The sequence below is a fragment of the Eulemur rufifrons genome, chromosome 11, assembly GCF_041146395.1.
Source record: "Eulemur rufifrons isolate Redbay chromosome 11, OSU_ERuf_1, whole genome shotgun sequence".
NCBI classification, from domain to species: domain Eukaryota; kingdom Metazoa; phylum Chordata; class Mammalia; order Primates; family Lemuridae; genus Eulemur; species Eulemur rufifrons.
In genome coordinates, this window is record NC_090993.1 from 5,477,166 (window position 1) to 5,499,479 (window position 22,314).

The 22,314-nt window shown below is 33.4% G+C and overlaps 1 protein-coding gene across 3 annotated transcripts in view; it reads left to right on the forward strand.

Moving 5' to 3' along the window:
• Positions 1 to 22,314, forward strand: part of CEP170 (centrosomal protein 170) — a 91,218-nt gene that overhangs the window by 65,642 nt on the left and 3,262 nt on the right. For 2 of the 3 annotated variants that reach the window (XM_069484540.1, XM_069484542.1), the window contains 7 exons: positions 478 to 2,310; positions 9,501 to 9,735; positions 11,485 to 11,632; positions 13,843 to 14,013; positions 17,266 to 17,354; positions 20,155 to 20,248; positions 21,309 to 21,360. In XM_069484540.1, the coding sequence (XP_069340641.1) occupies positions 478 to 2,310; positions 9,501 to 9,735; positions 11,485 to 11,632; positions 13,843 to 14,013; positions 17,266 to 17,354; positions 20,155 to 20,248; positions 21,309 to 21,360 (2,622 nt within the window). Of the gene's footprint in view, positions 1 to 477; positions 2,311 to 9,500; positions 9,736 to 11,484; positions 11,663 to 13,842; positions 14,014 to 17,265; positions 17,355 to 20,154; positions 20,249 to 21,308; positions 21,361 to 22,314 lie in introns of all 3 variants that reach the window. The other variant, XM_069484543.1, reaches the window with a different exon arrangement.

Consider the following 22,314-nt stretch of genomic DNA (forward strand, 5'->3'; position numbering starts at 1 on the left):
TAGTCACAATGGTGGTTCATTTATTTTTTATACTTAAGTCACTTCTTAACTTATACTTCAGAATATAATGTAATACAGTTGGTCCTCTATATCAATGGGTTTTACATCATAGAGTCAACCACAAATCAAAAATATTCAGGAGAAAAAGATGATTTTTTTCCACACTGAGCATATACAGACTTCATTTTCTAATCCTTATTCTCTAAACAATACAGTATATCACCTCTTTACATAGAACATTGTATTAGGTAATTTTAAGTAATTAGACATGATTTAAAGTATACTGGAGGATGTGCATAGGTTCTATGCAAATACTGCACCATTTTATATAAGTGACTTGAGCATTCACAGAATTTGGTATCCGTGGGGGGTCCTGGAACTAATCTCCACAAATACCAAGGAATGACTGTATAATATTCCTTTTATTTTTAATTTTTTGCCCTGATTAATTTCTTCTTTGTGGTTTTTGTGTTGTAGATACAGATATCAGTGAATCTGGCATTTCAATGAGAGGTACTGGCTCTGCAACTTCTTCGGCTAGTCAGGGAGAAAGGAGGAGACGAACCCTTCCCCAACTTCCAAATGAAGAAAAGTCTCTTGAGAGCTCCAGACCAAAGGTTATAACACCGAGGTCAGAGATAGGAGAAAAACAAGACACAGAACTTCAGGAGAAAGAAACTCCTACACAGGTATACCAAAAAGATAAGCAGGATGCTGACAGAGCCCTGAGTAAAATGAATAGGGCAGTAAATGGCGAGACTCTTAAAACTGGTGGAGATAATAAAACCTTACTTCACTTAGGCAGCTCTTCTGGAAAGGAGAAAAATGAAACTGACAAGGAAGCTTCTTTGGTAAAGCAAACATTAGCAAAAATTCAGCACCAACAAGAACAAAAGGAGGAAGCACAGTGGGCAGCTACTAAATTGTCTTCCAAAAATGTTTCAGGTCAGATAGATAAATGTAGGGAGGAATCCTTTAAGCAAGAGTCACAACCTCCAGAAAAAATTTCAGGACATCCTTCTAGCAAAGGAGACAGGGTTATACAAAATGAGAGCAAGAGAAGAAAAGCTGAGGAAATTCTGAAAAGTCAGACTTCGAAGGGAGGAGACAAGAAGGAATCCTCCAAGTCCTTAGTGCGACAAGGGAGCTTCACTATAGAAAAACCTAGCCCAAACATACCCATAGAACTTATTCCCCATATAAACAAACAGACGTCATCTACTCCCCCTTCTTTAACATTAACGTCTGCAAGTAGAATACGAGAAAGAAATGAGTCTTTGGATACTGATTCTAGTATGGACACAACCCTTATTCTAAAAGACACTGAGGCAGTAATGGCTTTTCTAGAAGCTAAACTGCGTGAAGATAATAAAACTGATGAAGGCCCAGATACTCCCAGTTATAATAGAGACAATTCTATTTCACCAGAATCTGATGTGGATACAGCTAGTACAATCAGTCTGGTTACTGGAGAGACTGAAAGAAAGTCGACCCAAAAGCGTAAGAGTTTCACTAGCCTCTATAAAGATAGGTGTTCCACAGGCTCTCCTTCCAAAGATGCTACAAAATCATCATCTTCAGGTGCTAGGGAAAAAATTGAAAAGAAAACAAAAAGTCGTTCCACAGATGTAGGTTCAAGAGCAGATGGTCGTAAATTTGTACAATCCAGTGGGAGAATAAGGCAGCCTTCAGTAGACTTAACAGATGATGACCAAACCTCTAGTGTACCTCATTCTGCTATCTCTGATATTATGTCATCTGATCAGGAAACTTACTCTTGTAAATCTCATGGAAGGACTCCACTTACCTCAACTGATGAGCATGTACATTCCAAACTGGAAGGAAGTAAAGTAACAAAATCCAAGTCTTCTCCTGTAGCATCTGGTTCATCCAGTAAATCAACCACTCTTCCAAGGCCACGACCTACCAGGACTTCCCTTTTGCGCAGAGCACGACTTGGTGAAGCTTCAGACAGTGAACTGGCTGACGCTGACAAAGCATCCGTTGCTTCTGAAGTATCCACAACAAGTTCTACATCAAAACCTCCCACGGGAAGGCGTAACATCTCTAGGATTGATTTATTGGCTCAGCCTCGTAGAACAAGACTGGGCTCACTGTCAGCTCGTAGTGACTCTGAGGCGACGATATCTAGAAGTAGTGCCTCTTCACGTACCGCAGAAGCCATCATTAGAAGTGGAGCCAGATTAGTACCATCAGATAAATTTTCTCCTAGAATTAGAGCTAACAGTATCTCTCGACTATCAGACTCCAAGGTCAAAAGTATGACCTCAACTCATGGCTCTCCTTCAGGTAAATTGGATCCAGATTTTTAGTAACGTTAGCATGTTCTATGTTTGGGGGCTCCTTTCTTGAAAAATTAAACTTCTAGTTGTCGTCTTCCCAAAATATTCAAGAGAAAGGTTATGATATAGAATGGGGTTTTTTCCTATAAAAATAATTTTATTTAGCTGTAAATGGAAAATTCAGAAGTTATACATACTTCCAATTAAAGTCCTGGGGCAACACAGTGATTTTAAAATTAAACATTTATTGAACTCATTTAGGAATTTTAATTTTCTATTTGGGGGTATATCTGGATTTGTGTTTCAGAATTAGAAATTATCTGGTTCATATAGTAGGAATTAATATCATGCTTCCAAAAGCATGTATTTAAGCTTTAAATATCCTCTTACAATTCAAAGCCCTTATGAACCTGATGAAAACAGAATGTCCTTTATTACTCCTTTCAGAGATAAATGAAATAATTGATATTTTTTTTTTACTCTTTTTATCCCCCACTTGATTTGAAATGTCACATACTTTATTTACACTTTTTAAAGTTAAATCTGTTTATGGTTGGAGCAGGTGAAAACTAACCCTTTATTTCAGTGGGAAAAGATGGCTTCATGAAGCAATCACTAACCACATATGGGCCCAACTAGGCTGTAGAAATTTAATTGGTTGTGAGCATTATCTGTCAAAGTCCTGTTATATTATTTAACTGTAGTATTTAGGTATGATTGAATATAACTATAAAAGCTACGTATTCCCTAGCAGAATATAACTGCTTTTGGCATATTTGTCTGTTTATGTACTTCATATTCTGAGCTTAAGCCACTGAGAATACACGTGTGACCAGAGTAATGAGGTGATATTTGTGTGTATCCTGTAAGCATGCTCTCATTACTTCATAATCAGCCTCATGTATGGGCGTGGCCAAAAGGCCAGTGGGAGAGACCAACTGTTGTAAGACTTGAAGATTTGTGATTATGATCAGTCAGCAAGTGTCTAAGTGACCCCCAAGTCTTCAGTTAAGAGTGGAGGGGAAATTGGTGTGCATTCTCATCTTTTTGTTTTTGGTTGGTTAATATCTACCACTCTATATCCTACAAGACCCCAAACTAACGGTACTTTGCATATGTTATTTTTTTCACTTTTAATTCTTCTCTTCATTGCTGCTTTCCTCTGCTCCGTTCACCTATCCATTTCTTTCTCTACTGGTCAGTGGGTGTGGTAATAACAGTCATCGTCTGTGGTAGGAGTGGATGTGGGCTAGATGACTTGTAATCATTGTTTCCAAAAAGAACAGATGGCATTTTCCGTATTACTTCAGTCCTCATTTCCAGGCTTCAAGCTTTGGTTGCTGGTTTGTGAATTTATTGCCAAATATTTTAAAACTAACTATTATCTTTTTGGTTTATGTTTACCCAGTATTGTTATTCTGTTATTTCTTATGGCTCTACCTCTTCAATTCACATTTCTTTTGTGCTGCACTTCCTGATAAAATTTCTTCTGCTACACTGCTTGTTTTATCACCTCATCTCCATTTAAGTACATGAACATATTCAAGTATTTGCCTGTCTTAACATAAATTGTATGTTACCAGGTAGCATGGAACAACTCTTCTGTGCTGGTTGACTACCTCTTAAAACATGATCTGGTTTTATTCCTCAAAGTTTAGCATGAGGGACTTAATTTGAGATACAAGCCAAATGTGATCAATTCACCCAGTCCAAGAAACAAAATAAAAAATATTATATTTATATATATATGTGTATATATAGAAAGATAAATTTCATTTTCTCCTTTGAATACTGAACTTGATAAACATTCAGTTTTCTATGTCCAAAAAGAACCTTTGTGGTATATATAAACAATGGAATATTGTATAGTTGTGAAAAGAATGAAATCCTGCCATTTGCAACAACATGGATGGAACTGGAGAACATTATGTTAAATTAATAAGCCAAGCACAGAAGGATAAATCTCACATGTACTCACTCATAATGTGGGAACTAAATATTAAAAACAACTGATATCATGGAAACAGAGAGTAGAATGTTGGTTACCAGAGGCTGGGAAGGGTAGAGGGGAAGGGGGGCGGATAAAGTGGGGTATGGTTAATGGGTGTAAAAATATAGTTAGATAGTTAAATAGAATAAACAGTATTTGATAGCATAATAAAGTGACTATAAGCAATAAGAAGCTAGGGTGTACTTTAAAAGAGTGGAATTAGAATGTTCTTAACACAAAGAATTGATAAATGCCTGAGCTGATAGATACCCCAGTTATTCTGATTTGATTAATCCACGTTGTATGCCTGTATCAAAACATTACATGTACCTGAAAATGTATACAACTATTCTGTACCCATAATAATTAAAACTTTTTAAAAATCCCACAAGTAGATTATGCAAATTCTAAAAAAAAAAAAAAAAAAAACGAAAAAAGACAAGACACAAGAACCTTGAATTGTTAAATGAAATTCCCCAGGGCAAATTGAGGTACATGATTTTGGCCTTCTTCGTACTTACTAGCAGTATTTTAAATAATTAAAATCATGGAATTTAAGAACTAAAAGAGTTATTCATTTAAGGAACTGAAGCCAGCAGATGAAATAACCTGCCCTGGTCACATTGATATGACAGAGGAAGGACGTGAATCCAAGGCTTTTAATTCCCAGTCTGTTGCTTTTATACCTAATTCTAGCACTAGGAAATAGTCTTGAGGATTTACTTTATGCAAGCTTGCAGAAGACAGCTAGAATCTATTGAAGTATTATTAGGAGTATATACTAGGTCAGTATACAATTTAAAGGTTTTGGTATTATTTACTAAAATTTTTGCAATTTAGATGTTTTACCTAGTTCATATTCTCTTTTCCACCTTATGGGCCTAAAGCCACATTGTGATCTAGGATTGTATATTCAGATTCTCTCTAGGTGCCCATTTTATGGTATTGTATTTTATCTAGGACAGTGGCGAGGATCTTTCAGTCAGTGACAATATAAACTAAAATAATTATATGGAGAAGGTAGTAAAAACAACCAGATATACCTGTTTGATTTTGCTAATTGACATGTCTTTGCTGTTATGACATTTCTATTTGAAACAATTAGATTATCTTGAATGGAAAAAGAAAGTAAAAAATCTTATCTTTTCAAATACGATTTAAAATTCTGTGAGGGTTGCTGCTATGTGCAGTGTAAACTTTAAAGATCTTGGAAATATCTGAACCCAGGATCTGTGATATTGTCCAAATTAGCATATATAAAAATAATTCTGTAATATTTCAGATTTCATGTTTTAGACTGTGTCTTTAAAAAGTTTTTAAAGAAATGTGTATGATAAAAATAGAAGATTGGGTATCTCTAATTTAGCAACATTAAGGGTAAGAGTTTTTTTATGCTTCTCTGATGTAATTTGCTCCTAGAAGTTTAAATAGTATTTTTCCCCAAAATTTCTTCAGTATCAAGTTGTAATTGAAATATCCAGATGTATTTTGATAAGAGGCATTTAAAATTAAGGGCCCTGAATTATCAAAATAATTGGTTTTCATTATATTTTAAGTATCCATTTTAGAAAATAAAAATATTTTGTTAATACCTTTAGAATTTTATTTTAGACTATTTGCTTTCCCTTTTTTTATTCTAATCCTCAAAATTTATAGATAGTAAAAATTAACTGTTGGTCATGCATCATAGTTTGAATTAATTCTTCTTCCAGGTCAAAGGCCAAACTGTACTGTCAGGGCTTTTTTTCCCTAAATGGTCTTATTGCTGCATGATCATAAACATACATGCAAAATGTTTGTGGTTTAATTTCCCCCTATAATATTCTGATTTGTATGAAGATGCCATATGTGTTTTCTAAAACGTGTTTGCTAAATCTGTAGTTGTATGTTTTAATGCCAAAAAAGAGATGAGAGCGTTCACAGAAACAACATGCCAATAACTTTTTTCTTTCTAATTCTCTAGACATCATGGATGATAGTATGTTTTTATAGTGAATACAGTAGTTTATTTTATTACTTCCACAAGAGGGAGTGTTGCACATTTTATAACTAAAATTAATTTTATAATTAATGTAATTAAAATAAGTTTCAGATGAGCTTCAAGATTAATTAAATGCATCTTGGGTCTTTCTCTCATTTTAATATCTATGCTATCTAGCATTTCATTAATCATTAGAGATTGGCATTTCAAACGCCCTCAGTACAAATTTTCAATTTCATGACCTATCATTAAATACGTTAGTAATATTGATCTGTCAAACAAACCTAATTATATAAAATCAAATTTATTTTTATAAATTATTACCTAAGCAGAATAAAATTTAAGAGAAAGAAGTAAAATTTTTCTTCAGCACAGGCAGAAATCAGAAAAAGCATCATTCCATGAGAAATTGAGGGTGTCTTTTAAAAAAACTTACTGGAAATTTTTTAAAAAGAGGCTTTTCTCTCATTTAATTGTAAAGCACTTGAAATAGTAAGGAGTGAGTTTTGATCTCTGACAGTCAGTAGACCTGCCTCACACTTTAATTTAAGCAAAGCAAGACCTCTCTGGGCCTGCAAATTAAAGAATTTAGGCTAATGTCTAAGGCCATTCTGTTCTAAAATTCTATGAAATAAGTAGGTTTGGGGGAAAGTTATTAATAAAAACATTCTAACTTGAAGTTTCTTCTGTGTTAATTAGATTTTAGGGAATTTTTTTCAGATGAAATGTATAGCTGCTATACTTTGGAAGCAAAGGTTAAGAAAGCAAAAAGTTTTAAAAGAAGTTCTGTGAGAAGTAACAGTTCAGAGGTCCTGGCATTAAACTCCTTTCCCAGTCCCTTTTCCAACAATAGTTATCATCTCACTCAGTCTGAACTCTGGTCTTTGCTGTTACACAGGCTAATCGTGTCCGGAGGCAACTTGAGCTTTTCTTCATAGTACACCATGTGTGCTATGTTTTTCCATTGGCAAAAAATAGCCCTTAATCACTGGAAGATTTATTAATTGTATTTTCATTTCTCTGCAAGACCCTGTCACTGAAAAAAAAAGTTCATTCTAATGTGGCTCTACTTATATATTGTCACCTGACATTTAACATACATTAGTAGCGCTTGATACTCAATTTCTCATTCTGTTTTCATGCATTCTCCCACTCATGAAATATATCAGCCATTGAGGCCATTCTTTTAAATTAACTACCTTCCTGTCATCATACTTATGTTTTCAGATATTCTGCAGTTTATTAAAGCTCTTTGTTATTACTTTTATTTTTCTCTCCAAATAATTTTTAATTATATAGGTTTGGTGACCATGGGTTCCCAATCAAAAGTGGGGAAATTTGATCTAACAAATCTTTTTCTTATTTATGAATACTAGTATAAGATATAAAAATAAACATAGATTGGCAATTAATGAAATACCTTTATTGAGAAGTACTAATTTGTCATATTTCTGATTTTGTTTGCCATATTTCTAATTTTTTTCTAAAACTTCTTTGCTCTTGTTCCTAAACTTTTCCAAAATTGGTTTTAAGTCTCAGGGTCTTATCAATTCATGGCAGTTTTCATATGTCTAGGAATGAGTAAATTTGTACTGTGGTAAAAGTATTATCTATGTTAATAAATTATCTTCCAATGTTAAAATCAGAAATTATATTTAAAGCCCCCTTCAAACATTGGATTAGTTACTTAGAGTTCTGTGTATGTATTTACACACACTTTTACAGAGAGCCATGAACTTTCTACATATGTTCATTCTCTCGTACCAGTGGATCTAATTCCAAACATCCGGAGCTCCAAATAGGAGTGTGAATAAGGACAAATGGGTAGGCTCTAATTCATGGCATATTCCTGATTATAGGTATATCTGTTCCTTAAGCTAGTGCTGGTGGCAATGTATGTCAGTTTTATCTAAGAGCCAACTCAGCCTTAGAGAGCCCCAGGCAAAAATGTAGTTTTTGGAGGAAAAGACAGAAAAGGTATAAAATTCTAGAGGAAAAGGATGAAGGAATTCTGTACTTCACCAGTCTATGTAGCTTAGGGTCAGTTTCTGTTAAAGAGAAAGAGAGAAAGAAAGTTGATAGCAGGTGCCCAGGTTTTGTCACTTTAAACACCAAGCACATACATGCTTTTTACCAGGTTTGAAAAAAGCAAATGATTTGTATCGAGAAATTCTTTCATTTATTCAAAAATATATATTAAACACTTGCTAGCCAAACACTCTCTTAAGTGTTAGGTATATATTAGTGGGTTAAACAGACATGGTTCTTGCCCTTGTGAAGTTTACCATGAATTAGCCTTATCTCCCTGTTTTTTACCTCTACTTATGCTTCAAATTATTTGTATGTTCGATTCTCATATGAACAGTAGTAAAGTGTCTGCATTAATTTGTTTTCTGATTTTTTAAATGTGTCAGCTATACCATTCTTTAAATGTCTTTACTAACCATAAGTAAGAAAGTGATTGCCACTTTCTTTAACGTGACTATTCACAGTATCGCCTGTGCCTTAAATGTCAATGGTTGTGAAAACAGCTTGTAGAGTTTCACTCTTTGTAGATTTTATGCCATTGTCTATTTTCACCGTATGCTTTCAGTGTCAAAGCAGCAGAGTTGTACTGAAGATGCTTTATTGTGTTTTTTACCATGTAAAAAGACTTTTTCCAACCATAGCATAACAGGATGTTGAATGACAGAGGTAATGTCTTTTTTCTGCCATAAAGGCATAATTTCCACACAAGGAATTATGCTCATCTGTATGTTGGGAAAAGAGGGATTTTTACCATCTCCATGTTGAAAGTCCATGTGGCATGAGGAAATCTTTTCCCCTGTTTTTATTTTTGTTGTTGTTGATGTTGTTGCTTTCATTTTATCTTCACTCAAATGAGAAATATTTGCAATTGAAAAGTACCCGAGTTAAACATTTATGAATCGAGCTTGCATAGTTGTTTTTCATTAGTGAAATTTTTCATCTGAATGTTTATTCACCACACTACAGAAAACATGGTCTTTTGATTGTTTTTAATTATTCATTGTTTTTAATTCACCAAAGTGTAATGTTTCTATCTTTAAGGAGTAGTAGATTTATGGTTTTTGTGAGGTATGTGTACGTCAGTTATTGAAAATTGTGCTGTGTGTACACTCGTGGTGTTTTTGAAGTCATGATTTTTATTTTACCTCCTTTAAATGATAACATAATAATTCTTTTTTTAATAATTAAACTAATTTAGTAAATTCAAGATGGAGGCGATTTCCTACTGATTATGCTTCCACCTCAGAAGATGAATTTGGATCAAACCGTAATTCCCCTAAACATACCCGTCTACGTACTTCTCCAGCCCTGAAAACCACTCGCTTGCAGAGCGCTGGATCAGCAATGCCTACTAGTTCTTCATTCAAGCACCGGATCAAAGAACAGGAAGATTACATCCGAGATTGGACTGCTCATCGAGAAGAGATAGCCAGGTTGGTTTTAAGGAGTTATTTTTAAGAATTGAAAATTGCCGTGAACATTTCAACTCGGTAACAAAGTTTAGCTTTTGCTTGGTCTGTACTAATAAAGAACTGAAATCCACAGACAACTGTGAATTCAGTTTCGTCAGTAGTACTACTTTCCATCCAGCTTTTTTCCTGTTTTGTTTTGTTTTGTTTTTAATGCCAGTGCTACTAACACATTGTAGAATTAGTTTATTTGGTCTTTTCCCTGTCCCTCTTCCCTTTTTAAAAAATTTCTAGTAGAGATGCTGAGTAAGTATAACTTTTGCAAAGTAGTCAATATCAGATCTACATAATTAAGAATTTTGCAGGCAATTTACTGATTACTTTCCTTTAAACTTCAAAGCAGTAATAGTATACCTGTTAGAGATACGTTGCTAATGTTCTCTAGAGAGAATTATAGTAAGCAGATTTTCATTCATATTTTCGTGGGTTCCTTCCAGTTAGTTTAACTCTTTAAAAATTAAATCAAAATATTATTTTTGAATAGTAGATAAATTTTTATGATAACCTTCAGATTATATACAAAAAAGTAAAATTCTTGTAGGATAGCTTGAAGTCTGGTAAGGAGATGCCTCCTGATTTGTTCTTTTTGCATAAGGTTGCTTTGGCTATTTGGGGTCTTTAATGGTTCCATGTGAAGTATAGAATTATTTTTTCTAGATCTGCAAAAAAATGTTGGTATTTTAATGGGGATTGCATTGACTCTGTAAATCACTTTGGGTAGTATAGACATTTTAACAGTATTGGACACATGAGCATGATATGCTTTTCCATTTGTTTACCTCCTCTGCAATTTCCTTCTTCAGAGTTTCCTAGTTCTACCTGTAGAGGTCTTTCACCTCATTAATAAAATCAGATAAGTCCTACCTTGAAAGAACTTTGTGAGCCTCAGACGTAATGTGTACTAGAAAGTACTATGCAAAGCATAAAGTATTATGTCAGAGTTCTTAACTTCTTGCTACTATAGACCTCTTTAGCCATCTTGTGTAACTTATGGAGCCTTTCTCAAAATGTTTCTAAATACAAAAACATAAAATACTTAGAATTACAAAGAAATCCTATTATATTGAAATACAGTTGTTAAAATACTTTAAAGTGATATAGAAATATATAATTCTTTATTAACATATTAATAAAAGGTTATTGTTGTGGGTTTAATGACTGGAGTAATTTTGAAGTAGTGATGACTGTAAATGATGTTTTGAGATACCTGTAGCAACTATAATGTGATTTCTGTTGGTGACAGAAATCACCAGTATTACTAATACCACTGTGGTTTTTTGCCTGTATTTATAATTCTAAGAAATGTTAAGCGTCAGTTAGAGGTTAATGAAAATAACATTGTAATTGTTTTCTTCTCATCCAAGTTCAAGGACTACTTGAATTCTATCCGTCACTCCCAAGTGTAAGAACCCCTCTGATATATTAATGCTAGTCATTAACATTAATAGTATATTTTAAGGATATATCTGTACTTCAGGATGTTTAAAGTATCTTTTTCAAGGTGATATAGATTGTTTGGAATTTAGTTTAATTAATACTAATTTTTGGAATTAAACTTTAAGACTTTGATTATCAAAATAGTTAATAGCATTTCCAAATAATCTTAAGTTTTGAGTATAAATTTTTAGATATACAACGGATTCTATCATAAATGATTGTTTCTAGAGCTGTTATTTAAATGGGATTAAAATTCTTTTCTAAAATTATTACCAGGATCAGCCAAGATCTTGCTCTCATTGCTCGGGAGATCAACGATGTAGCAGGAGAGATAGATTCAGTGACTTCATCAGGCACTGCCCCTAGTACCACAGTAAGCACTGCTGCCACCACCCCTGGCTCTGCCATAGACACTAGAGAAGAGGTAGGAGATCTTCATGGAGAAATGCATAAGGTTCTTTCTTTTCTTTATTTCTTTTGCTTTTAGCTTTTTGCTTAGTTTATTTTAGTTATGTCTACCCTCCCTATTGCATGAAGCTCTGCATTTTCCAACTTTGCTTTAACAAATTTCTTTTTTGTAACAAAACTCATAAAGGCTAAACATTTGGTCTACACTAATAGGGTGAAGATGGAAACTCATTTAGAATGAGCATTTGGCCTGCTAATTCCTGGTCCATAGGTTCACTTGAAGTGTGAATATAAATGGTGTCTGAAAAGCAAATCAAAATTTGATAAATGATTTTATGAAGTTTCTGTAGAATTTGACTATGAAAATGCTCCAATTAAAAAGGTATTTTCCTTGCTAGTTAATTAGGAGTTATCTCTGATAGCAAAGAAAGAGAAAAAGTCTACATTTTCATTACTTTAATAATTCTGTTGATGAATACACACACATACAAGGATATTTTGAAAACTGAAATATATAATATACATACAAGAAAATTCAAAATATTCTTATAAACTCTGGAACTTAAGCTACCATATACAGACTATTGCCCATCTAAAACCAAGGCCTCCTACAGTACAACTCCAGGGGGCACCATTTGCATAACATTGCTCCAGAAGGTATGTTAAAGGTACCTTTAACACATAATATAAAATTAATGGTGTTTTCTGTCCATGTTGGCTGTTTTGATCTGGAGCAGAAATGCAAACAAAGGATTGGTATTTAAAAGAATGAATTTCTGTGTTCAGGGGTTGGCAAACTGTGGCCTTGCTGCCTGTTTTTATAAGGACCTAAAGATAGGGATGATTTTATATTTTTGAATGGTTGAAAAACCAGAATAATAATTCATAACATGAAAATTATATGAAATTCAAATTTCTGTGTTCATAAAGTTTTTTTAGAACACAGCCAAACTCATTTGTTTAATTGTCCTCTATGGCAGTTTCTGTGCTACAGTGTCAGAATTGAGCAGTTGCGACAGAAACTGTATGGCTGTGAAGTATAAAATATTTATTATCTGTCCTTTTACAGAAAAAGTTTATCAGTCCCCGATATTGATGATTCCACTTCCTTAATTTTATAAAATAGTTCTAAATAGCCCAAAATGGTTAGCCTTTTTGACATATTTAATTCTGGTAATCTGTGCTGATAATATTTTCTTTGGTTGCTTTTTGTCACATTCCTTCTTTAATCTGATTCTTTAATGGTCACCTTTTTTGTTTTCCCTTCATGTGTTGTCTAATTTAATAAATGATGTTTCATCAATCTGTGTAGAGTTTTGTTACCACATTGATCAATTGTAACTATCTATAAAATCATCCTTATTGGTGAAAAACAAAAGGATCTTCTTGGTGGCAAGACATACACAATTCTTCTCGTATATTTAAACTGATAAAGATGTTATTTTCTCAGCTTTCTAACTAAACTTTACCTAACATGATTATACATTCACTCAGACCCAGTAAAATTACTCAAACATTTCATTGAATAGACTCCATTTTTCCTTTTTTGTTTTGTTTCAGAATTTTGTACTCGAATTTATTCCCTCTTCAGTAAACCTGAGTTACTTAGTATTGTATGTCTATAATTTGCACGGTAGATGGCAGTATATCATCTTTACTAGAATATGTGATTTCTATAGCATTGTTAAAAGTTTATTTGACTAAGACCAAAATATTTATTTTGTGAATTTAAAATTCTTTTTCCTTTTGTAAACTTAATTGGAATTGCAATTTGTGTATCTTGTGAAGAAATTTGGCACCTGGATTTGGGGAGAAAAAAAGGAAAAAACAAGATAGGAAACTAAAAGAAAAAGAAACATTATTTTACACTGGTAAGGCAATGTGAGTAAAATGAACTCATTGTCCATCTACATGGCTCAGCTTTTATCTATTTACCACCTGTATTGCATTGGGAGAAAACCTTATCCATGGAAGAACTGAATTTAACGTAGTTACATATTTCAGAATTTTGAAAATAAAATCTGTGTAGATGAACATCTATTTTATAAAGGAAATACCTTTGAAATGCTTATAAAAAGAAAGAATAATTGGTTTATTGAAGATGTCATGCTTTTATTACTACTTGAGAATGGAATAACTTCTGTCTAATCATAAAAATTACAATGCCAATATCTGTACTTTTTCAAATTACTCTATTCTCATAAGAGTTTGCTTTTGTCCTATTAGTTGGTTGATCGTGTTTTCGATGAAAGCCTCAACTTTCGAAAGATCCCTCCATTAGTTCATTCTAAAACACCAGAAGGAAACAACGGTCGGTCTGGTGATACAAGAGCTCAACCAGCAGAGCCTCCTGATCACTTAACAATTACGAGGCGAAGAACCTGGAGTAGGGATGAAGTAAGTAAACCGTACACTTTAATATATGGCAGAGGAACAATAAAATTTCATGCTGATAGCACATCATGTATAAATAATTCCAAATAAATAAAATTTTTAAATGATGAACAGAAAACTATAAAACTTTCAGTAAAAAAAAAATATTGTCTTAGGGAATGATTTCTTAAAAGGCACAAAAAAATCTGACTTTATAAGATTAATAAATTTGAATATATTAAAATTAAGGACTTTTGTTTTCAAAAAAATACTTTAAAGAATGTGAAAAGACAAGTTACGAACTTTTGCAAAACATATAGCTGACAAAGGATTAATAATCGGTATATAAGGAACTCCTATCCATCAGTAAAAAGGATAAAACCCAATAGAAAAATCTGCAAAAGACATGAACAACATTTCACCAAAGAGGAAATACCTAAGGCCTACAAAATATGAAGAGATGTTTAACTTCATGAGTGTTCAGAGAACGCATTTCAGGACTACAGCAAAATTATAATCATTCGATTTTTGACAATTAAAAAGTCTTAAAATGTTAGTTAAGTATTAGAGAAGATGTAGATACTAGGCTTTCTTTTTATTTTGTGGAGACAGGGGGTGTCTCTGTTGCCCAGGCTGCTCTTAAACTCCTGACCTCAAGCGATCCTCCTGCCTCTGCCTCCCAAAGTGTTAGGATTATAGATGTGAGCCACTGTGCCCAGCCTATACATAGGCTTTCTTATGTTGTTGGTGGAGGTTAAATTGGTACATCTCTCTGGAAACAGTTTGACATTATCTCCTAAAGTTGAATATAAAGATATCACATGAACTAGTAGCTTTCCTACTAGTGTATGTGCAAGAGAAATATTTTACCATTAATAACAAAAGTCATACAAAAGAATATTTATAGCAGTATTGCTAACAATAACAAAGCTTAGAAACTAAGTGTTTATATTGGCAGAAAAGTGAATGTATAAAATGGTATATTCATAAATTGAATAATTATAATCAAAATAAACTACAATATACAACAATGTGAAAAAAGTAAGTCTCAAAAGATAATAATGTCCTTGTCATAAATTTTAAAAAATTGAAATATATACTTAGAACAGAAATGATATAAGAAGGAAAGCAAGGGAATGATGAATGAAATTCAGGATAATGTTTATTTGTAGGGGGGGCAGGGAGATAGGATGGAGAAACCATGTGATAGAGGTAGATACATTAGTTGGGTTTTTCTGCATAACAGCAACCACAAAAATCTCAGTGGCATAGAGCACTAAGCATTTATTTACGACACACCTGTAGATTAACTGGTACTGCTCAGTGAGGCTCAGCTAGATAATAAAAGTTGCAAGTTGGATCCAAATTTGCTCCATTTATCTCTAATATTGCTTGGATCAATGGGCTAACTAGGTTTGTTTTTTGTTATGGTAATATTAGAAACACAAAAGAACAAATCCCATCATGCAAGCACATTTTAAATCTTTGCTTATATCATGTCTACTGTCATTCCATTGGCCAAAGCAAGTCACATGACTGAGACCAAAGGCCAGGGAACAGAGTGAGTATTTTGAACAGTACCTGCTCTGCCACATTGGTTATTGGTAGGTCCTGGCTATTGTTTTGGGTGATAGATTCATTGTTACATTATTAAAGAGAAAGAAAGAAAAAATGGTTTCAGTTGTACCATGTCATGAACCAAGAATTATGGTTAATTCTGTGTACCTGCGGACCAGCATGGATAAAAATTATTAAATTTTCTTTTTAAAAAATGAATGTGGCAGTGAGAAATCAAGGAAAGAGAGATTTATTGAAAAGGTTCATGTTAATGAAAAGTACATGAAAGGAGTTTAGGGAAAATTTCAAAGACATAAAGGAGTTTCTTCACTAAGAATGGTTATTTCAAATACCACCATGGAAAGAACTGATTGAAGAACAACACACAGAGGTGGTACAGGCCTAGCAGGTCGGTAGAGGAAGAGAATAGAGAGGAATAGTTGACACAAAGACATTGATCATAGGTTAATATTTGTGAATTCCTGGGTTCAGGTATTAGGATCTGAAATTAGTATGTAAGACTATGTATGTTTGTAATAGTACTGGGTAGAAAAAGATACACCTGAAGGAAAAAAGCATGTGACCAAATATAAAGGTACATTTGCAATATACTAAATGGTTTTACAACACAGTTCTTCTGTCCTGGCCTGATAGTCGATTTGTTCTTGGTATCAGGAAAAGAGCCCATTCTCTGATCTTACCCGTACTCATTCTGTCCTGAGGTCTTGGAAGACAAACTTTTCAAATATAACTATGTGGAGAAAGTATATATTTTTAAAGAAGATGGAAACATCTAGATTGATGATTGATATCAGGAACTTACTAATGCCTATCTGGTACTTTTATCTCCTCCACTGGTTCTTGACTTCCAAAGCCTTATACTTTCTGGATTTTCTTACAGAGTCTGGATACAATACTGAGAGTGTAAGAGCTGATTTTGAAACCCACATCTGGACTCAAATGTAGTCCTTTTTCTAGCATAGTGCATTAGCTTTGCCCTTCATTGTCTAGCCCAGGGCTTGGCGAACTACATAGCCCACAGGCCAAATCCAACCTGCCACCTGTTTTGTAAACAGAGTTTTATTACACATGGCCCTGCCCATTCATTTGCGTATTATCTATGGCTGCTTTTACTCTGCAACGGGAGAGTTGAGTTGTGGCAGAGACCCTATGTACCCCAAACACTAAAATCTTTACTTTCTGGCTCTTTACAGAACTGTGCTGACCCTGGTTTTTCCCGGAAATCTCAACTGGGGTGGTACCAGCCCGTGTCATAAAAACTTACTATTTTGAATAAACTTTAAAAAATTATCTCTCTTACTAGATTCTGTCCTGGAGGACAAAGGTTGTATTCCTCTTGATTTCTGTATTCATATTACTTGGTGAATGATAAATTTAGCACTCTAAGTTATTTATATCTTCCCTTTTATAATTTGAATTGGAACTATGAGAGAGAGGATTATGGCAGTAACTGAAGATAGGATAAATGGATTATTTTTTGAAAGTGATATGACCAAGATAATATGGAAACTTGGACAAGTTATTTAACAAAGGAACCCCTTTGTTAATAATGTTTCTTTTACTTTTTCATTTTACTTACACATTAATTATATTTTTCATTTTTTTTTTTAAATTAAAGTTAGCATAAATTCCAAATGCCCCTAAATATAGTGAGTTGTAACTAATGTTCTTGGTAATGTTGTTCTTTGGGTGTTTCAGGTCATGGGCGATAATCTGCTGCTGTCGTCCGTCTTTCAGTTCTCTAAGAAGATAAGACAATCTATAGATAAAACAGCTGGAAAGATCAGGTACTTTTTGTTACTCCAACCTCCTTGCTAACATTAGCAAATGCCTGTTCCACTTTTTCAAGCCTGCTCCCACAGCCACTAGGAGCTGGTGAAGTCAGTGGAATGGGATCTTACTGCTGCCACTACTTGATTCGTTGCTTTTTAGATATCAGCAATAACCAGAAAGGGGACAAAAAGCGAAATAAATGTCCTAGATAATCAGCCCCTTTGTAATTGAGAATTAACTACTCTAATCACTTAGATTAATTTTATTAACAACCAGAACCATTTTGCTTTTCCACAAAATAATACTAAATATTTTAAATGAACAGACTTTGAGAACTGCTTTTATAAGACCTCAGACTTGACTCTAGTTTCATCTTCCTCATCTGTGAAGAGGGCAGTATGTGAACTCTTGTAAGACTCAGGAAATTTATGTAACTGTCCCTTGAAAATTACAATGCTATCTGGTGTAATTTTTAGTTCCACATTTTTAAATGCCTTTGTTATGTATTTATGTTTAATTATAATAAGTTTTTCAATATCTGACCTTTTCACTGTCCTGAATCTCGTGCATCATGCCTGTGTTTTATTGAACATTATATACTTAAGTTCCTTTCCATGAAGTATGTACTCCATACATATTTGTTGAAATGAATAGTTGAAAGAAATAGCTTTGTTTCTTTTTAGCTTGACTACTCCTAGAAAAGGCATTGAAAAGAGAGCTGGCAAAAGTAAGGACTTTATTAATGAGCTTTTGAAGGGTAAAAGGGAGGCAGGGGGAGAAGAATCTAATAAAATGTAGAGAGAAGAGGACCAGCCTAATAGGCAGAAGACTGGAGGGTATGTTTCAGCTTTGCCACTTGCTGTGCAGCCTTGAACAAGCTACCTGTTGTCTCCCGGCCCCAATTTCATCATCTTACATAGGAATAAATACACTTTCACTGTCCGCTTACAGGATGGTTGTGAAGAGAAGAAAATAAAATTATTTCTCATTCGTGTACATATAGAGAGAGAGTTTATTTTCTTAACCATATATCACCTTGCTTTACTTTTTTTTGCTTTTTCTCAAGGTTAAATTTCCATCTTTAGAATGAATAATGTATTAACCTTGGGAAAAATTTGTCCCAAAGTAAATATCTATCGCGTACTATTTCACAACTTTAAATTCACTAGTGATTCGAAACATAGACTTACTACATAGTACTTCAGAAATCCATTGATGCTGGAAGTCAATTTATTTCTAATTCCTGTAATTAAAATTTAAAATCTAATGAAACATGTCTGAACTGGCTTGTGAATTGTATTCCACACTCTTGCCCTGGGTAGAGTACAGTGGTGTCATCGTAGCTCACTGCAACCTCAAACTCCTGGGCTCAAGGCGTGAGCCATCGTGCCTGGCCTGTTAATAGTAAGTCAGAATAATGTTCTTATACCAGATTCTAGACCTGTTATTGCCTTCTTAAACATAGTTACATGTAATTGCAAATGTTCCAGGCTTGACTTGAAGTTAATGAATTTCATATTTTTAAATTAAGTGAGCCTGGCATATTGACCTTGAAAGAAATACCAATACGAATATTAATTTCATTGACTACCTAAATACTGATAAGCTAGCTTCCAGTAGTAATAATTTACTTACTTAATGTTGACAGCGTTGATGTTTATATAAGGCAGTTCAACTAGATTTCCAAGCTCAATGGAGAAATTTAAAAAGAAACCAAAAAGTGGCCAGTATTTTTAAAACTGCTGAATCATGTCTCATAGATTATAACTTATTAGGAAGAGAAATATACTACATTTGAAAGACAAATCAAAATTTTGTGGTACTTGAAAAGTTAAGATGTTTGAATTTAGTTTCTAATACAGAATAATTATCTTTATTGGGAATTGTTTTTATCAAAAGAATAGTGTCTGAATTCCTAAAAGGAACATAAATGTACAGATATACTAATGTGAATTAAGATTTTTAAAGAAAAGCACAGTAAGTACTCCAATTTTCAGTTTTTAAAATAATCTTCATACTTTGCTTGATCAATAAAATGCCTATTCCTATATAAAGAGGTCTTATCAGATAGTTGTTTATACCTAATTCAGCCTATTTTCATCTTACTTTTCTACTGCATATATTCTATCTGCACAAAGTTGCATTTTCTTTCTATAAGTAGCAGTGACACAGAAGTTTTCCCTCATCTGCAGGGGAGATATGTCTGTTCCAAGACCCCCCACTCCCACTGCATGGATAGTACAGAAACCTATACATACTATGTTTTTTCCTATACACACCTATGATAAAGTTTAATTTATAAATTAGGCACAAGAGGAGACTAACAACAATAACTAAAAATAGAACAATGATAGCAGTATACTGTAATAAAAGTTATGTGGATGTGATCTCTCTCTTTCTCACAATCTGTAATGTTTTCAGACCATAGTTGACTGCGAGTAACTGAAACCACAGAAAGGGAAACCACAAATAAGGGGGTATGACTATATCGTTAATTACAGATACTAGTTATCATTTTGGGGTAATATCATTATTTACATTTGTTTTATGTTTGGTTTTCAATAAAGAATGAGATAAAAGTAAAGAGTTTATGTATGTATTAATAACCAGTCAGTTACTTTTTGGATACAGATCTTTCACATACATGAATTAGTTGTACTATTGGCTCATTGTTTAATTCTCAGTTCGTGCGATGGGTTTTTCTTATTCCCTTATGTATCTTTGAAATAATACATTGTTTTTGGTATTATTAACAAAAATGTAATAGGTTTTTAAAAGATGAGAAGTAAAATGCTTATGTTTTTTGGTTTATAGAATATTATTTAAAGACAAAGATCGGAATTGGGATGACATAGAAAGCAAGTTAAGAGCTGAGAGTGAAGTCCCTATTGTGAAAACCTCAAGCATGGTATGGTAATTTTTCTTGAAGATTAAAACATAAAAATATTTTATCTTAAGGGAAAGATAACACTTATTTTTGAGCTATCTTGTTGATTTGCCTATGTAAAAGAAGATGTAAATGCACAGATTTGGGACATTTTATTCTTCAACTGACCATCACCAGATTTTAAAAAATATGGATTGTTTTAAAGTTGCAGAGGGTAAGAAGGAGGAATCTTGTTTTCTTGTTGTTCTAATGATTATACATTACAGATATGCAATTTTGAAATAAGAACCAAACTTAAATATTAATACTAAGTTGACATGAGTTGTTTCCATTTACTTAATACAATGCTTCTCTCCTTTTTTTATTAAGAATTTGTATAGATTTTCATTGCTCAGAGTGTAATCCTGTAATTGAGGTTGTGCTATATACATTTTGCAAAAAAGAAAAATCCATTGGCTCTTTTACAAAGTTGTTGCAAGGTTGATTGACACAAATTTTTAAAAAATTTTTTGGCCGGGGCAGTTGCTTATGCCTATAATCCTAGCACTTTGGGAAGCCAAGGCAGGAGGATTGCTTTAGGCCAGGGATTCAAGACCAGCCCGAGCAACATAGTGAAACCCTGTCTCTACAAAAAAATAGAAAAATTATCTGGGTGTGGTGGCACACGCCTGTGTTCCCAGCTACTCAGGAGACTGAGGTAGGAGGATCACTCAAGCCCAGGAGTTTGAGGCTGCAGTGAGCTATGATGCCACTCGCCTCTAGCCTGGACAACAAAGGGAGACTCTGTCTCAAAAAAAAAATTAAAAAAAGCTTTGTTTATACAGTAGTGAATTACCTTAAACTTTTCGTCTTCTACTGTTATTACCTAATTGAAAAATTATTCTATTTCATTATCAAAGATTTTAATATGAATCTTGTTTAATGGGTATCATAATTATTTCATATCATGTTGCTATTAATGTAGTACCATATAAATAATATTAGTAAGTGTTCCAAATAAAATGAAAGTGAAATTCATTGCTTGTCAAGCGAAAACATTTTAACTAAAGTAAGCTAATTTTTGTTATTGGTTTCCTTCCAGGAGATTTCTTCTATCTTACAGGAGCTGAAAAGAGTTGAAAAGCAGCTACAAGGTAAATTTACTACTGAATTTTAGGTATAAAGAACTAATAATTTAGAATAAGTGCATTCTAAGTAGTATTTCTTAAAATATTATTATTATTAGGACATTATTTGGTTAAATGTGATGACATGTATATACAGTTCTATATATTCACATTACTCATAAAAAGGAAGTTTTAAAACCCAATATAAAAAATTTAAGATATAATAAAGTTAAATCTTGTGCATATTTTAGTGCTTAGATTTAATAATAGGCTAGATGTTATAAACTAATTATAGTATTATATAGATTATATATAAATTATATGTAAAATATATTAAAACATTATATTAAAGTGGATATGCAGCTGAAGATGCTTATTGGTAATTAGAATTATTTATTTGATTTGCCAATTCTTAAATTATATGGGTGACATAACTTCAAATGAACTTATATTCTAAGACAAATAATAGTTGCTTGGATAGGCCACAAGAAATGAGTACATATTGACCATAGGGACCAGAAGAGAAAGGAGTAAAGAAAATGAAAGAGACTCTGTTTTGCCGCCTGAACTCTGACAAGGATCTTGGTGGTTTGTGTCCAATCTAGATTATGCATTCATTAATGCCTATGTAGGTCTTGCCCTCAAAGTTCCCAGTGGTACAACAAGCAGGTTCCAGAGTCAACTGCTCATTCTGCTCAGTCTTTATTTATTGAATAATGATAAGCATGATATGTGTATCCTACCTAAGTGATTCTTAACCTGTATTCAGCCCCAGCACACCTAAGAGTTATGATACACCCCCAGGAGTGCAAGCGGCTTGCTAACACAGTGATTGTTGGCTGGCAGAATGGAGGTATACTTTTAAAAGAACCTGCTAAATGAGTCTTCTTCCAATTCCCTACTCTGCCCAATTCCAACTTGAAAATCACTGCCTGAGCACTTCCCTTGTCTACCCAAAGATCTTTCAGATTGAAAAACTGG